Raw genomic sequence first — 15672 nt, 5'->3', positions numbered from 1 at the left:
ATTACTTTGAAGCTACAGACTGATGTCATTGTCAAGCATTTATGTTATACTTTAGCTATTGAAAAATAGCAGATCTACAAGATCATTGCTTGCCATTGTTGTCTCTTTATTGTTAATGGCGTTAGTTTGAAGTTAGTTTTCTTTTACCCAGGGTTCATGTTTTAGGTTATTAGACAAAGTAAAAGATGAGTGTTAAATGTTTTTAATTTGCTGCTGTCTTTCGTTTTAGGGATTTTAGCTATTTTTGGGCGCATTCGAACATGGGGCTAAATATGTATTTTTTTTACCAAAGAAATATGGTGATTTATTATTTTATTATTTACTGTAGTCCTACTAGACCCCAAGAAATTACATCTGGCCACAAAAGATCACGGGATCTGTTGAATGTGACAAACTGCTACCTTCACGTTCATTGGTCCAAAACTCACCTTCACATATCATGGGTTCGATGGTGAACACGTGTCCGGGCTTCATTACTCCTACTGCTTTGTTTTCTACAAAACAAACACATTATCAAAACAAAAGCATGGGAATACATCACATAAAAGCATTTATCATGAAACATGCGTAAGCTAAGAAAGTAACAGTGGAATATCTATATAATGAAACTATACATATAAACTATACATATATACTATACTATGCTATACATATGTACTATGACGTTAATTATAGTGCTGTCTACATAACATGCTATAAGTCTGTATCAAGTCTGTATTACTTCTACTGCTTTGTTTTCTACAAAACAAACAAACACACATTATCCAGCAACCCACGTTGGAAATTAAATGCAAGGAATTCAATAGTCAGACAATGTAGTTGGGTCAGTATGTCGTGATGAATTGGTCGTGTGGAACAGCCTGTAGGTGTGTGTGTGTGTGTGTGTGTGTGTGTGTGTGTGTGTGTGTGTAGGTGTGTGTGTAGGTGTGTGTGTGTGTGTGTGTGTGTACGTACTGGCGTAGTGTGGTACGTTGGGCGCGGTGTGGAACAGACTGTGTGTGTGTGTGTGTGTGTGTGTGTGTGTGTGTGTACGTACTGGCGTAGTGCGGTACGTTGGGCGCGGTGTGGAACAGACTGTGTGTGTGTGTGTGTGTGTGTGTGTGTGTGTGTGTACGTACTGGCGTAGTGCGGTACGTTGGGCGCGGTGTGGAACAGTGTGTGTGTGTGTGTAGGTGTGTGTGTGTGTGTGTGTGTGTGTGTGTGTGTGTACGTACTGGCGTAGTGTGGTACGTTGGGCGCGGTGTGGAACAGACTGTGTGTGTGTGTGTGTGTGTGTGTGTGTGTGTGTGTGTGTGTGTACGTACTGGCGTAGTGTGGTACGTTGGGCGCGGTGTGGAACAGGCGGTGGATCCCGTGCCCACAGTAACTCCTGACCACGGAGAAGCCGCTGGCCTGGGCGTGCTTCTGGATGACGTTCCCCAGCTCTCTGTAGCGGACGCCAGGCTTCACTGAGGAGCACACGTTACCCACAATGCTTAGAGCAGGGGCCATGACATCACAGGGTCCATGACATCACAGTGGCCATGACATCACAGTGTCCATGACATCACAGTGTCCATGACATCACAGCATCCATGACATCACAGACACTTTGAAATACGATATCTAAAAACACAACATAAAGTCGATAGACAGAGTCGATAGACTGCATAAGGCGTTCATAAGGGTCTCACCAGCGTCAATAGACTGCATAAGGCATTCGTAGGTGGTCTGGACCAGTCTCTTGCCTCCTTCGTCCACCTCTCCCACGTAGAAGGTCTCGTTGAGGTCGCCGTGGAAACCGTTGTGATAGACGGTGATGTCCACTGCAAGGGAGAGGTCAAGAGGTCAAGAACACTCCACCTGAACTGGGATCATCTATCGGTGACGTTCCGTTTCCGTCTCACCCCTACGATAATGTGCATAATAACTCATAACTCATACATAATGTGTACTTTATACTGTTGGTACTAACACTTTGAGGGCTTTATATTATTCCATTTAGACCTGACATCGAAATTAAAAAAATATCTTCTAAATCATGACAAATCTTCTGAAAAACCTCATGTTTCCATATCAGTGGTGCTCAATATTTCACGTCAACGCCGACCCCCAGAATTATCTGTATTTGGCCGCCGACCCCCATCTGAAAATACGTTGTTCCAGGAACCCCCGACAGAAGTGAGTTAAAAATGTTTGCCGTTCAAAAGATTTGCACGCACATTTTCACGATTTCTTCAAAAATAGCAGACCTATAATAAAGCTATGAGCTTGTAGATCTGCTATTTTTCAATAGCTAAAAATTATAACAATGTTTAAAACACCAAAAGGGGCTCCCGCCCCAAAATGGCTTAACCAATTCTGAACGGGAACCCATTTCGGTGTTATAGCATCATGTTATGCTTTAGCTATTGAAAAATAGCAGATCTACAAGCTCATAGCGCGCCACCGAGTGGCACGCTACGAGCTTGTAGGTCTGCTATTTTTGAAAAATCGAAGAACGACTGACATTTTTAGAATCTGATCTCAGGTCAGAATGTGTTAATCAGACCCAGTGTGTGTCCTAGTGGAAACCTCGTATGAATCTGATCTCAGGTCAGAATGGCTTAATAATATATTCAATATAGCGAGGCTGCCGTGGTTGTTTTGGAGCATAAGACACCCAAGTATTAGCTTCGGTGTCCGACTGTCCGTAAACGCTAATGACTCCATCAGTCTTGTCTCAGCTCTGCTGTGTCTGTGACAAGTCCCTCCATCAGAGAGGACGAGGGGAGTGCGCGCACACGCGTGTGCGTGTGTGCGTGCATACGGGCGTGCGTGTGTGCGTGCATGCGGTCCGTAAGACCACCGCCATCACCAGACCACTAGTATTCATGAAGGGGTTTTAAAATGTCCGCGCTCCCGTAGAGTCAATTTTGTGGCACGCTGTGACGGCCGTTCATCATGTCCAAGAGCTCCAGACTAGCACTGGCGTCGCCTACCTTTTCAGTCGGTATAGCGCCACCACAAATTAGTTAGCATGACCAACTTTTTCTTTCGTTTGACCTCATATAACACCGAGGCTATAGCACAAAGGTTTTCTTGGCTGAAGCATAAATGCCTTAACCCATTCTGACCTGAGATCAGATTCATACGAGGTTTCCACTGGACACACACTGGTCTGATTATAACCCATTCTGACCTGAGATCAGATTCTTAAAAATGTCAGTCGTTCTTCGATCTTTCAAAAATAGCAGACCTACAAGCTCGTAGCGCGCCACTCGGTGGCGCGCTATGAGCTTGTAGATCTGCTATTTTTCAATAGCTAAAGCATGACATGATGCTGACACCAAAATGGGTTCCCGTTCAGAATGGGTTAAAATGTCCGCGCTCCCGTAGAGTCCATTTTGTGGCACGCTGTGACGGCCGTTCATCATGTCCAAGAGCTCCAGACTAGCACTGGCGTCGCCTACCTTTTCAGTCGGTAGCACCACCACAAATTAGTTAGCATGACCAACTTTTTCTTTCGTTTGACCTCATATAACACCGAGGCTAGCACAAAGGTTTTCTTGGCTGAAGCATAAATGCCTTAACCCATTCTGACCTGAGATCAGATTCATACGAGGTTTCCACTGGACACATACTGGTCTGATTATAACCCATTCTGACCCTGAGATCAGATTCTTAAAAATGTCAGTCGTTCTTCGATCTTTCAAAAATAGCAGACCTACAAGCTCGTAGCGCGCCACTCGGTGGCGCGCTATGAGCTTGTAGATCTGCTATTTTTCAATAGCTAAAGCATGACATGATGCTGACACCAAAATGGGTTCCCGTTCAGAATGGGTTAAAATGTCCGCGCTCCCGTAGAGTCCATTTTGTGGCACGCTGTGACGGCCGTTCATCATGTCCAAAAGCTCCAGACTAGCACTGGCGTCGCCTACCTTTTCAGTCGGTATAGCGCCACCACAAATTAGTCAGCATGACCAACTTTTTCTTTCGTTTGACCTCATATAACACCGAGGCTAGCACAAAGGTTTTCTTGGCTGAAGCATAAATGCCTTAACCCATTCTGACCCGAGATCAGATTCATACGAGGTTTCCACTGGACACACACTGGTCTGATTATAACCCATTCTGACCTGAGATCAGATTCTGAAAAATGTCAGTCGTTCTTCGATCTTTCAAAAATAGCAGACCTACAAGCTCGTAGCGCGCCACTCGGTGGCGCGCTACGAGCTTGTAGATCTGCTATTTTTCAATAGCTAAAGCATAGCATGATGCTAACACCAAAATGGGTTCCCGGTCAGAATGCCTTAAATTAAGCACATAACATGGTATATTTCTCACTCACACACATTCTAGAGGAAATGATTATAATGAATTAACCTATAGTGCATTTTTCCATATAGTTATTATCATTTGGCTACTGTATATGAAACAGAAATGAGACACACCCCTTACCTTCTGCATGGGCATGTTCAACCTAATGGCCAATAAGGATATTTAACACTGATATTTAACACACCACTCTTCCTGCACCCTTATGCAATGTGAAATGCCACCGAATTCATAATCCTTGCCCACTTTGCCTTTGTCTTTTCTTTATATATAGAATGAACATGTGAAAGCTGATGTGCTTTTATTGTGAAGAGGAAAGTTTTCTAAACGGCGATGCTGAAACTAGCTGATCCACAAGCTCACAACGTGTGGTGGACACGACGCGTTGTGTGAGCTTGTAAATCTGCTATTTTCAGCACGCAACACACCACGTCGTACGACGACGAAGAAGAATATACCAGGTTTCACGTGGGAGATGTATTTTGTTCGAGGCGATCATGTATGTAGCCTGGCCTGCATACAGTCTATGGCCTGCACACAGCGCTACTCAGAGGCGATCATGTATGTAGCCTGGCCGGCATACAGCCTATGGCCTGCACACAGCGCTACTCAGAGGTGATCATGTATGTAGCCTGGCCTGCATACAGTCTATGGCCTGCACACAGCGCTACTCAGAGGTGATCATGTATGTAGCCTGGCCTGCACACAGGCTATGGCCTGCACACAGCGCTACTCAGAGGTGATCATGTATGTAGCCTGGCCTGCACACAGGCTATGGCCTGCACACAGCGCTACTCAGAGGTGATCATGTATGTAGCCTGGCCTGCACACAGTCTATGGCCTGCACACAGCGCTACTCAGAGGTGATCATGTATGTAGCCTGGCCTGCACACAGGCTATGGCCTGCACACAGCGCTACTCAGAGGTGATCATGTATGTAGCCTGGCCTGCACACAGGCTATGGCCTGCACACAGCGCTACTCAGAGGTGATCATGTATGTAGCCTGGCCTGCACACAGGCTATGGCCTGCACACAGCGCTACTCAGAGGTGATCATGTATGTAGCCTGGCCTGCACACAGGCTATGGCCTGCACACAGCGCTACTCAGAGGTGATCATGTATGTAGCCTGGCCTGCACACAGGCTATGGCCTGCACACAGCGCTACTCAGAGGTGATCATGTATGTAGCCTGGCCTGCACACAGGCTATGGCCTGCACACAGCGCTACTCAGAGGTGATCATGTATGTAGCCTGGCCTGCACACAGGCTATGGCCTGCACACAGCGCTACTCAGAGGTGATCATGTATGTAGCCTGGCCTGCACACAGGCTATGGCCTGCACACAGCGCTACTCAGAGGTGATCATGTATGTAGCCTGGCCTGCACACAGGCTATGGCCTGCACACAGCGCTACTCAGAGGTGATCATGTATGTAGCCTGGCCTGCATACAGTCTATGGCCTGCACACAGCGCTACTCAGAGGTGATCATGTATGTAGCCTGGCCTGCATACAGGCTATGGCCTGCACACAGCGCTACTCAGAGGTGATCATGTATGTAGCCTGGCCTGCATACAGTCTATGGCCTGCACACAGTGCTACTCAGAGGTGATCATGTATGTAGCCTGGCCTGCATACAGTCTATGGCCTGCACACAGCGCTACTCAGAGGTGATCATGTATGTAGCCTGGCCTGCATACAGTCTATGGCCTGCACACAGCGCTACTCAGAGGTGATCATGTATGTAGCCTGGCCTGCATACAGTCTATGGCCTGCACACAGCGCTACTCAGAGGCGATCATGTATGTAGCCTGGCCTGCATACAGTCTATGGCCTGCACACAGCGCTACTCAGAGGCGATCATGTATGTAGCCTGGCCTGCATACAGTCTATGGCCTGCACACAGCGCTACTCAGAGGCGATCATGTATGTAGCCTGGCCTGCATACAGTCTATGGCCTGCACACAGCGCTACTCAGAGGTGATCATGTATGTAGCCTGGCCTGCATACAGCCTATGGCCTGCACACAGCGCTACTCAGAGGTGATCATGTATGTAGCCTGGCCTGCATACAGTCTATGGCCTGCACACAGCGCTACTCAGAGGTGATCATGTATGTAGCCTGGCCTGCATACAGTCTATGGCCTGCACACAGCGCTACTCAGAGGTGATCATGTATGTAGCCTGGCCTGCATACAGTCTATGGCCTGCACACAGCGCTACTCAGAGGCGATCATGTATGTAGCCTGGCCGGCATACAGTCTATGGCCTGCACACAGCGCTACTCAGAGGCGATCATGTATGTAGCCTGGCCTGCATACAGTCTATGGCCTGCACACAGCGCTACTCAGAGGTGATCATGTATGTAGCCTGGCCGGCATACAGTCTATGGCCTGCACACAGCGCTACTCAGAGGCGATCATGTATGTAGCCTGGCCTGCATACAGTCTATGGCCTGCACACAGCGCTACTCAGAGGTGATCATGTATGTAGCCTGGCCTACATACAGTCTATGGCCTGCACACAGCGCTACTCAGAGGTGATCATGTATGTAGCCTGGCCGGCATACAGTCTATGGCCTGCACACAGCGCTACTCAGAGGCGATCATGTATGTAGCCTGGCCTGCATACAGTCTATGGCCTGCACACAGCGCTACTCAGAGGTGATCATGTATGTAGCCTGGCCTGCATACAGTCTATGGCCTGCACACAGCGCTACTCAGAGGTGATCATGTATGTAGCCTGGCCTGCATACAGTCTATGGCCTGCACACAGCGCTACTCAGAGGTGATCATGTATGTAGCCTGGCCTGCATACAGTCTATGGCCTGCACACAGCGCTACTCAGAGGTGATCATGTATGTAGCCTGGCCTGCATACAGCCTATGGCCTGCACACAGCGCTACTCAGAGGTGATCATGTATGTAGCCTGGCCTGCATACAGCCTATGGCCTGCACACAGCGCTACTCCACGCAAAATAACAAGCTATTGGAAGCTATTTTTCAACAACAAGTTTACCGTGTTTGGGGTCGGGGACGAGGCGCGCAGTTCCGCATATTATGTTGTGTCTGCTGTCTCCGTGGATTCAGCGACAGCAATGCACAGCATGCATCATCATCCTAGTTGTAAAATGTGCGCGCTCCAGGAGAATTCCATACTAAAAGGCTTCCTTATCTTTCTTTGTAGTTGTTACGTCCCCACCAAAGAGGTCCAGGTGTTATTTTGTGCAAAAGCTCCTTATTGGCTATTTCCCCTACCCTAAGCCCTAAATGAATTGCATTGAATTGAATGGGGCTATGGGGTGCTAATTCACTTATTTCCATCACTCAAAATTATAATTTCTTTGTATATATCCTCTCTTCATAATGTAAATAATATCCCAAGCGGCAACACTTTACTACTTCTTTCGATGGAAATAAGCGAACTAGCACAACACCCCATAGCCCCATTCAATTCCCATTCAATGCAATGCAATTCATTGAGGGGAACGCAGTAGGACCGTACCGTTGAGGATGTCTCCGTCCAATAAGGGTCTTCGGTCGGGGATCCCGTGACAGATGACCTCGTTGACCGACGTGCAGCAGGACTTGGGGAAGTTGTAGTAGTTGAGAGGAGACGGATAGCACCGCCTGGCCGTGCACGCCTACACGCACACACACACACACACACACACACACACACACAGTCACACACACACACACACACACACACACACACACACACACACACACACACACACACACACACACACAGTCACACACACACACACACACACACACACACACACACACACACAGATTAAAATAGGGTGCATTTTGCATCCCAAAACGCAGACTATAGTTAAAGGACGCAATAAAACGACGACCTCTGCATCCACGGGATGCGTGCGTGCGTGCGTGCGTGCGTGTGTGCGTACGTGCGTACATGCGTGCGTGTGTGCGTGCGTGCGTGTGTGCGTGCGTGTGTGCTTGCGTGTGTGTGTGTGTGTGTGTGTGTGTGTGTGTGTGTGTGTGTGTGTGTGCGTGCGTGCGTACCAGATGGACAGCGTGGTCAATCTCCTCCGTGGTGACGCCAGGCTTCACCATCAGCGCTGCGATGTCCAACACCTCTCTGGCCAACTGAGGAACCACACCACACCATTTAGACCGTCAGAACCACACCACAGTTACACCATTTAGACCAACCAGAACCACACCACAGTTACACCATTTAGACCAATCAGAACCACACCACAGTTACACCATTTAGACCTTCAAAAACATGTCTCCTAAATGTTAACAGTTTTATGAAAAAACCCCATGTTTCTATGTCAGTGGTACTCAACCATTGTCATGTCAACGACCCCCAGAATTATCTGTATTTGGCCGCCGACCCCCATCTGAAAATATGTGGTTCCAGGGACCCCCACCCCACCAGAAGCAAAGATTTGAGTTAAAAACGTTCGCTCTGAAAGAATATATATTCAAAGATCTACGCCACATTTTCACGATAAAAAAAGAATAATTGAGATCTACAAGTTAAAACACCAAAAGCTTAGTAGCAGACCTACGAGCTTGTAGGTCTTCTATTTTTGAAAAATCAAAGAACGACTGACACAGAAACATAGCTTTTTCAGAAAACTGTCAGGATGTAGAAGACATTTTTTAGAATCTGGTCTCATATCAGGTCAAAATGGGTTAATCTGTGGGGTTCATTGTGGCCACTAGATGTCAGCCTTACACACCTTATTGGTAGCTCATGGACAGGATAGATCACTGGTTTTAAAACCGTTTTCTTTTTCATATGAACCCACTTAGACCCGAGGTCTGATTCTACAAACTATGTCTTCTAAATCCTGACAGTGTTCTGAAATACCTCATGTTTCTATATCAGTGGTGTCTGAAATACCTCATGTTTCTATATCAGTGGTGTCTGAAATACCTCATGTTTCTATATCAGTGGTGCTCGACCCATTCTGACATGAGATCAGATTCTAAAAAATATCTTCTACATCCTGACAGCTTTCTGAAAAAGCTGTGTTTCTATGTCAGTCGTTCTTCGATTTTTCAAAAAATAGCAGACCTACAAGCTCGTAGCGCGCCACTCGGTGGCGCGCTATGAGCTTGTAGATCTGCTATTTTTCAATAGCTAAAGCATAACATGATGCTAACACCAAAAGGGGGTAATATTTCATGTCAAGGACACACCACACACACACACACACACATCATGAGTCCTACCGCGCACACCACACACACACATGAGGAGTCCTACCGCGCACACCACACACACACACGAGGAGTCCTAACGTGCACACCACACACACACACACACATGAGTAGTCTTACCGTGCACACCACGCGCATGCCTTCGATGTCTTCAGGGGGGAGGATCTTAATCTGTGACGTTCCTTTCAACGACTGCTCCGACTCAGACATGCCTGTTTGTGCGCGCGCACACACACACACACACACACACACACACACAGTAACAATGAGTGTACAAATGGAACCACTTTTTTGTGGTTCCACAAAAAAATCTTTTTTTTTAATCCATGTCCTAATATGACACATAATACCCCCTCCACCCCCACATAAATTGTGATTGAATAACACAATATGTATTATGATGTAAGATGATGTTGTTTTAGTAATCCTGGTGTTCTGCATTATAAACTGCCAAGCAGGTGAATGAGTGAGATCTAACCATTTATAAGTGAGATCTAACTTTTAGGACAGATTCCAGACCGTTAATTAAGAGTCACGTCAGGGTTTTAAATGGAAGATGACTTAATCTGAACATGTTGCTATAGTTTGTCTGACAGCTTTTTAAGTGCTCTATAATCTTACAGAACAATAAGTGAAAATAGCAGCTCTAAAGCTCTATATTGTGACAGTAATCATTGCTATAGTGTGTTCAGTAACAGTGTTAAATAGCTCTATATTGTGACAGTAATCATTAGAGTGTGTGTTCAGTAACAGTGTTAAATAGCTCTATATTGTGACAGTAATCATTGCTATAGAGTGTGTTCAGTAACAGTGTTAAATAGCTCTATATTGTGACAGTAATCATTGCTATAGAGTGTGTTCAGTAACAGTGTTAAATAGCTCTATATTGTGACAGTAATCATTGCTATAGAGTGTGTTCATTAACAGTGTGAAATAGCTCTATATTGTGACAGTAATCATTGCTATAGTGTGTGTTCAATAACAGTGTTAAATAGCTCTATATTGTGACAGTAATCATTGCTATAGAGTGTGTTCAGTAACAGTGTTAAATAGCTCTATATTGTGACAGTAATCATTGCTATAGAGTGTGTTCAGTAACAGTGTTAAATAGCTCTATATTGTGACAGTAATCATTGCTATAGAGTGTGTTTCAGTAACAATGTTAAATAGCTCTATATTGTGACAGTAATCATTGCTATAGTGTGTGTTCGGTAACAGTGTTAAATAGCTCTATATTGTGACAGTAATCATTGTTATAGAGTGTGTTCAGTAACAGTGTTAAATAGCTCTATATTGTGACAGTAATCATTGCTATAGTGTGTGTTCGGTAACAGTGTTAAATAACTCTATAGTGTGACAGTAATCATTGCTATAGAGTGTGTGTTCAGTAACAGTGTTAAATAACTCTATATTGTGACAGTAATCATTGCTATAGAGTGTGTTCAGTAACAGTGTTAAATAGCTCTATAGTGTGACAGTAATCATTGCTATAGAGTGTGTTTCAGTAACAGTGTTAAATAGCTCTATATTGTGACAGTAATCATTGCTATAGAGTGTGTTCAGTAACAGTGTTAAATAACTCTATATTGTGACAGTAATCATTGCTATAGAGTGTGTTCAGTAACAGTGTTAAATAGCTCTATATTGTGACAGTAATCATTGCTATAGAGTGTGTTTCAGTAACAGTGTTAAATAGCTCTATATTGTGACAGTAATCATTGCTATAGACTCTATAGCAATGATTTATTTAGTGATTGCCAGTCTGAGGGTGTCATTAAGATGTGAGTCAGTCATACGAGTTCTAAACTTGGATTTTATTATTTTAATTTGTGAAAAGGCCATTTCAAAATTCCTTCTCTTTAGCTCTGACCTGCAGGTGACAGTCACTTACTAATCCAATAATCTCCATTTAAATATCTGAAGTTAATGCAAACACATCCTGCATTTTATCGGACAGCAGTTCAATGACAGTAGGCTCAGTAAAGAGGAAAGGGTTTGATACAAAAGCAGCTACTTGACTCATGCGTTGTACTTCAACAAGTTTTCATATTTCATATTTATCATATTTTTTGCTCTATGTGTGCATGTGTACAGAATTCAAACTGTAGCATTGATTATTGTCACGGACAGAAGTCATTCGTTCCCTTTGCATATGCCCTGGAGTGCACTCGCCTATTAGTTTGCATTGCAGACTGGTATATTCAGTATATTTTTCTCATTTTTATATTTTTGTTGTTGCTGCGCAGCAGTTGAGGAGAACGCAACTATGCATTCCTTTAAGCAACACAACTTCTGCAGCTGCATCCATATGTTTAGAATTTGCATCAATGATCAAATCCCAATAATAAAAAATATTATAACAACGAACAACGAAAACTGAAGGAGCAGCGGAGCTATCGGCTAGTAGTCCCAACTCAAGTGTCTACTCTGCAGCCTGTCACGAGCCCCGTAATGAACTGATACGCGGGACGCACGTTGTTCCGTATTTTAATGTCGGGTCGGAGAATAAATACAGTATGAATGACGGCGGGATTTATTTGACAACTCTGTCCTGCTTTCTTCACGAGAAGAGAAGAGCGCTCACAGCTGCTAATATGGTAGCAACCCTTCAGACCTGTCAGTTCTCTTTACGGCATGAGATGTGAACCTGGGTCTGGGAAGCTCAGAGCTGCAGCCATTGGCTCATGATACGAGCACACGACCAATGGGACAGATCATTCAGTGTTGCTAAGATACCCCCCCCCCCCCCCCACCACACCTTAGAGTATACTCTATGCACCACACACGCACACACACCCTTGGACGATGGGGTCTATTCTCAAACTCAGAGCCACAGCGCTCTGCTCAAAATTAATTTGCATGTGACGAGCGGCACTGACATTATTCCAATGGACACTTCGCGATCGACTGGAAACGTTCCCGCGAGCTACCAGTAGCTCGCGAACCCCCGGTTGGTTACTCCTGCTATAGAGTGTGTTCAGTAACAGTGTTAAATAACTCTATATTGTGACAGTAATCATTGCTATAGAGTGTGTTCAGTAACAGTGTTAAATAGCTCTATATTGTGACAGTAATCATCCCCACTCCCCATTTTAACAAACAGAATACATTGAACACAAATAAGAATACATAACACAACATTATAAGTGTGTATTGTAGGATAAGCAGACAGTATCACTGAAGCAGATACAGGTACAACCACAGTACTACACTACTACTACTAATACTACTACTACAAGAGTACAACACACACACACACACACACACACACAGCTGCACGTGTACAACAACAGTAGGTCATGGAAGTACACGCGATATGCCATGCAACACACATACACAGCCTGTAGTGTACCGTCTGACACCCACTGTGTGTGTGTGTGTGTGTGTGTGTGTGTGTGTGTGTGTGTGTGTGTGTGTGCGTGCTTGCGTGTTCGTATAATTCTGAGGGCCAAATGCCCCTATAAGGGCAGTGGCCCCCGCATATTTTCAACTGGATAAACATGGATGTCTCCACTTACAGCAGTGAGGTATTAGGCTACAACGGTTGGGTTCTGTTAAAGGAGAATTCCATGCTAGAATGCTTTCTTTGTAGTCGTTACGTCCCCACCAAAGAGGTCCAGGTGTTATTTTGTGCAAAAACTCCTTATTAGCTATTTCCCCTACCATAAGAATGGGAATTGAATGGGGCTATGGGGTGTTGTGCTAATTTGCTTATTTACATCGCTCAAAATTATATATTTTTTGTATATATCCTCTCTTCATAATGTAAATAATATCCCAAGCGGCAACACTTTACTACTTCTTTAGATGGAAATAAGCAAACTAGCATAACACCCCATAGCCCCATTCAATTCCCATTCAATGCAATGCAATTCATTTAGGGCTTATGGTAGGGAAAATAGCCAATAAGGAGTTTTTGCACAAAATAACACCTGGACCTCTTTGGTGGGGACGTAACAACTACAAAGAAAGGTAAGAAAGCCTTTTAGTATGGAATTCTCCTTTAACATCCCGGACGGACGTTCGGGGTTATTTAATCCACTAAATCAGAGCGACCAGCGATACATTTTCTGATCACTCTCCGTCCTGAGCGCTGGGCGTTACTAATTGATAGGGCGGAGAACTCCGTCCTGATTGGGCGTTACTAATTGATAGGGCGGAGAACTCCGTCCTGATTGGGCGTTACTAATTGATAGGGCGGAGAACTCCGTCCTGTGCGTTGGCGGTGTTAACAACATTCATCAGATGCCTGAGGAAAGTCCAAACGTTGTGGCTAGGGGTTCCGGACCGGACTGACACTGATATGGATTATTGTGAGACCGGACCGGACTGACTTTTTTGGCCGATTCTGATGACATGGTGCATCCCTAGTTGTAGCCGAATACCGCCACAGAGTAAGAGAGAGAGAGAGTGTGTGTGTGTGTGTGTGTGAGTGTGAGTGTGAGTGTGTGTGAGTGTGTGTGTGTGTGTGTGTGTGTCATACCTGCCATTAGACCAACTTCTGCTGCTGAAGGAGATATCTCACCATTAAAACAACACACACACAAGCTCACGCTCGCACGCACACGCACAGACAGTAGACACATACTACACACACACACACACACACACACACACACACACAGTAGACACACATACTGCGCACACACACACACACACACACACACACACACTCAACTAGGCGTTTTAAACTGCTGGTGGTCTGTGAGGGTACTGCATGTGGTCCCTGAACATGCATTCAGTAATGAACTAGAGTAGACAGACAGACAGACAGACAGACAGACAGACAGACAGACAGACAGACAGACAGACAGACAGACAGTATATTTTACAGTAACCGATTGTTCAAAATAACAATATTCACACAAAAGTTGTGTGTCAATTCCTCTGCGTTCCACGGGGCCCGTGACGGTAACCATGACAACCTCCGCAGCCCTGCTACCTCATCAGCACACCTAGGTCGCCATGGTTACCGTCTCCTCTCCTCCGGTGGCATCTAAAACAAAGGGCTCTATCTCTCTCTCTCTGTGTGTGTGTGTGTGTGTGTGTGTGTGTGTGTGTGTGTGTGTGTGTGTGTGTGTGTGTGTGTGTGTGTGTGTGTGTGTGTCTCTCTTTGTGTGTCTCTCTCTCTCTCTCTCTGTCTGTGTCTGTGTCTCTCTCTCTTTACACTAATTACACTAATTGTAAATTGCAAGTGTCAAATACATTTTTTCATTTTTATCCCACCAATTATTTTCACCCAGTGTCAACAATCTAATGTAATCCTGGGTGCTACACCCTCTCTACTGTACCAACCAATGAATATTTACATTTAGAGTTAAAGATCTCCAAGGGTCCAATGGTAATTATAGTTACGTTTTCGCTAGAAACAGGACTGAGTGACCGACTGTCGTAAACGATACAGAGACAATTAGAACCAGGGGATGAGCGAGTGACTTAAACATGTAGCTATAGGTGTAATGTTAGAGTCCACTGAAGTGAACCTTTTCAAGCCTGTTTTCTCAACTCGCTGTTTCTCTGAAAGACGTTACTCTTGCCATATCTCCAAAACTGGGTCAAACTGAACAACCAATATGTCCATTTGAAGCTATGATTCCCTGCTTTCATATGACATGAAAAGAAACGAAAATTCTAAAAGAAATCCAATGGCAGTCCCTCAGTCAAATGTAGTCACAAATGATGATGTCCTCACGTGTGTGTGTGTGTGTGTGTGTGTGTGTGTGTGTGTGCGTTCACGCATATAAGATTATGTGCGCGTGCATAAACAGTGGTGGCTCAGGGAATGCAGACTCCGGGGAAGGGAGGGATAGATGGAGGGAGGGAGGAGGGGTGGAGGGATGGAGGGAGGGGTGGAGGGATGGAGGGAGGGATGGAGGGATGGAGGGAGGGAGGGGGGAGAGAGGGAGGAGGGGAGGGAGGGATGGAGGGCTATTTCTGACCACACAGACCTGCCCGTCCTCTGTGTTGCCAGGCAACCATACATCAGGGCGATGGAGCATTTTGTCTCCTTAAATCATGTATGACTGAAACACGGAATACGTTCAACGCTTTGAACCGTGACGCACTTCAACAATACGTTCAACGCTTTGAACCGTGACGCACTTCAACAATACGTTCAACGCTTTGAACCGTAACACACTTCAACAATACGTTCAGCGCTTTGAACCGTAA

At 45.2% G+C, this 15672-nt stretch overlaps 1 protein-coding gene across 1 annotated transcript in view; it reads right to left on the bottom strand.

Moving 5' to 3' along the window:
• The window catches only part of metap1 (methionyl aminopeptidase 1), a 30983-nt gene that overhangs the window by 5357 nt on the left and 9954 nt on the right, over window positions 1-15672 (bottom strand). Inside the window, exons 5-10 of the mRNA XM_080784714.1 lie at window positions 9622-9713; window positions 8329-8412; window positions 7799-7937; window positions 1674-1805; window positions 1305-1448; window positions 429-494 (exon numbers count right to left, since the gene is read on the bottom strand). Coding sequence (XP_080640840.1) covers window positions 429-494; window positions 1305-1448; window positions 1674-1805; window positions 7799-7937; window positions 8329-8412; window positions 9622-9713 — 657 coding nt within the window. The remainder of the gene's footprint in view (window positions 1-428; window positions 495-1304; window positions 1449-1673; window positions 1806-7798; window positions 7938-8328; window positions 8413-9621; window positions 9714-15672) is intronic.

The sequence above is a fragment of the Protomyctophum bolini genome (genome assembly GCF_963924005.1).
Source record: "Protomyctophum bolini genome assembly, chromosome: 15".
Taxonomy (NCBI): domain Eukaryota; kingdom Metazoa; phylum Chordata; class Actinopteri; order Myctophiformes; family Myctophidae; genus Protomyctophum; species Protomyctophum bolini.
The sequence above is the reverse complement of the archived record's forward strand: the minus strand, read 5'-3'. Positions and strand labels throughout refer to the sequence as shown.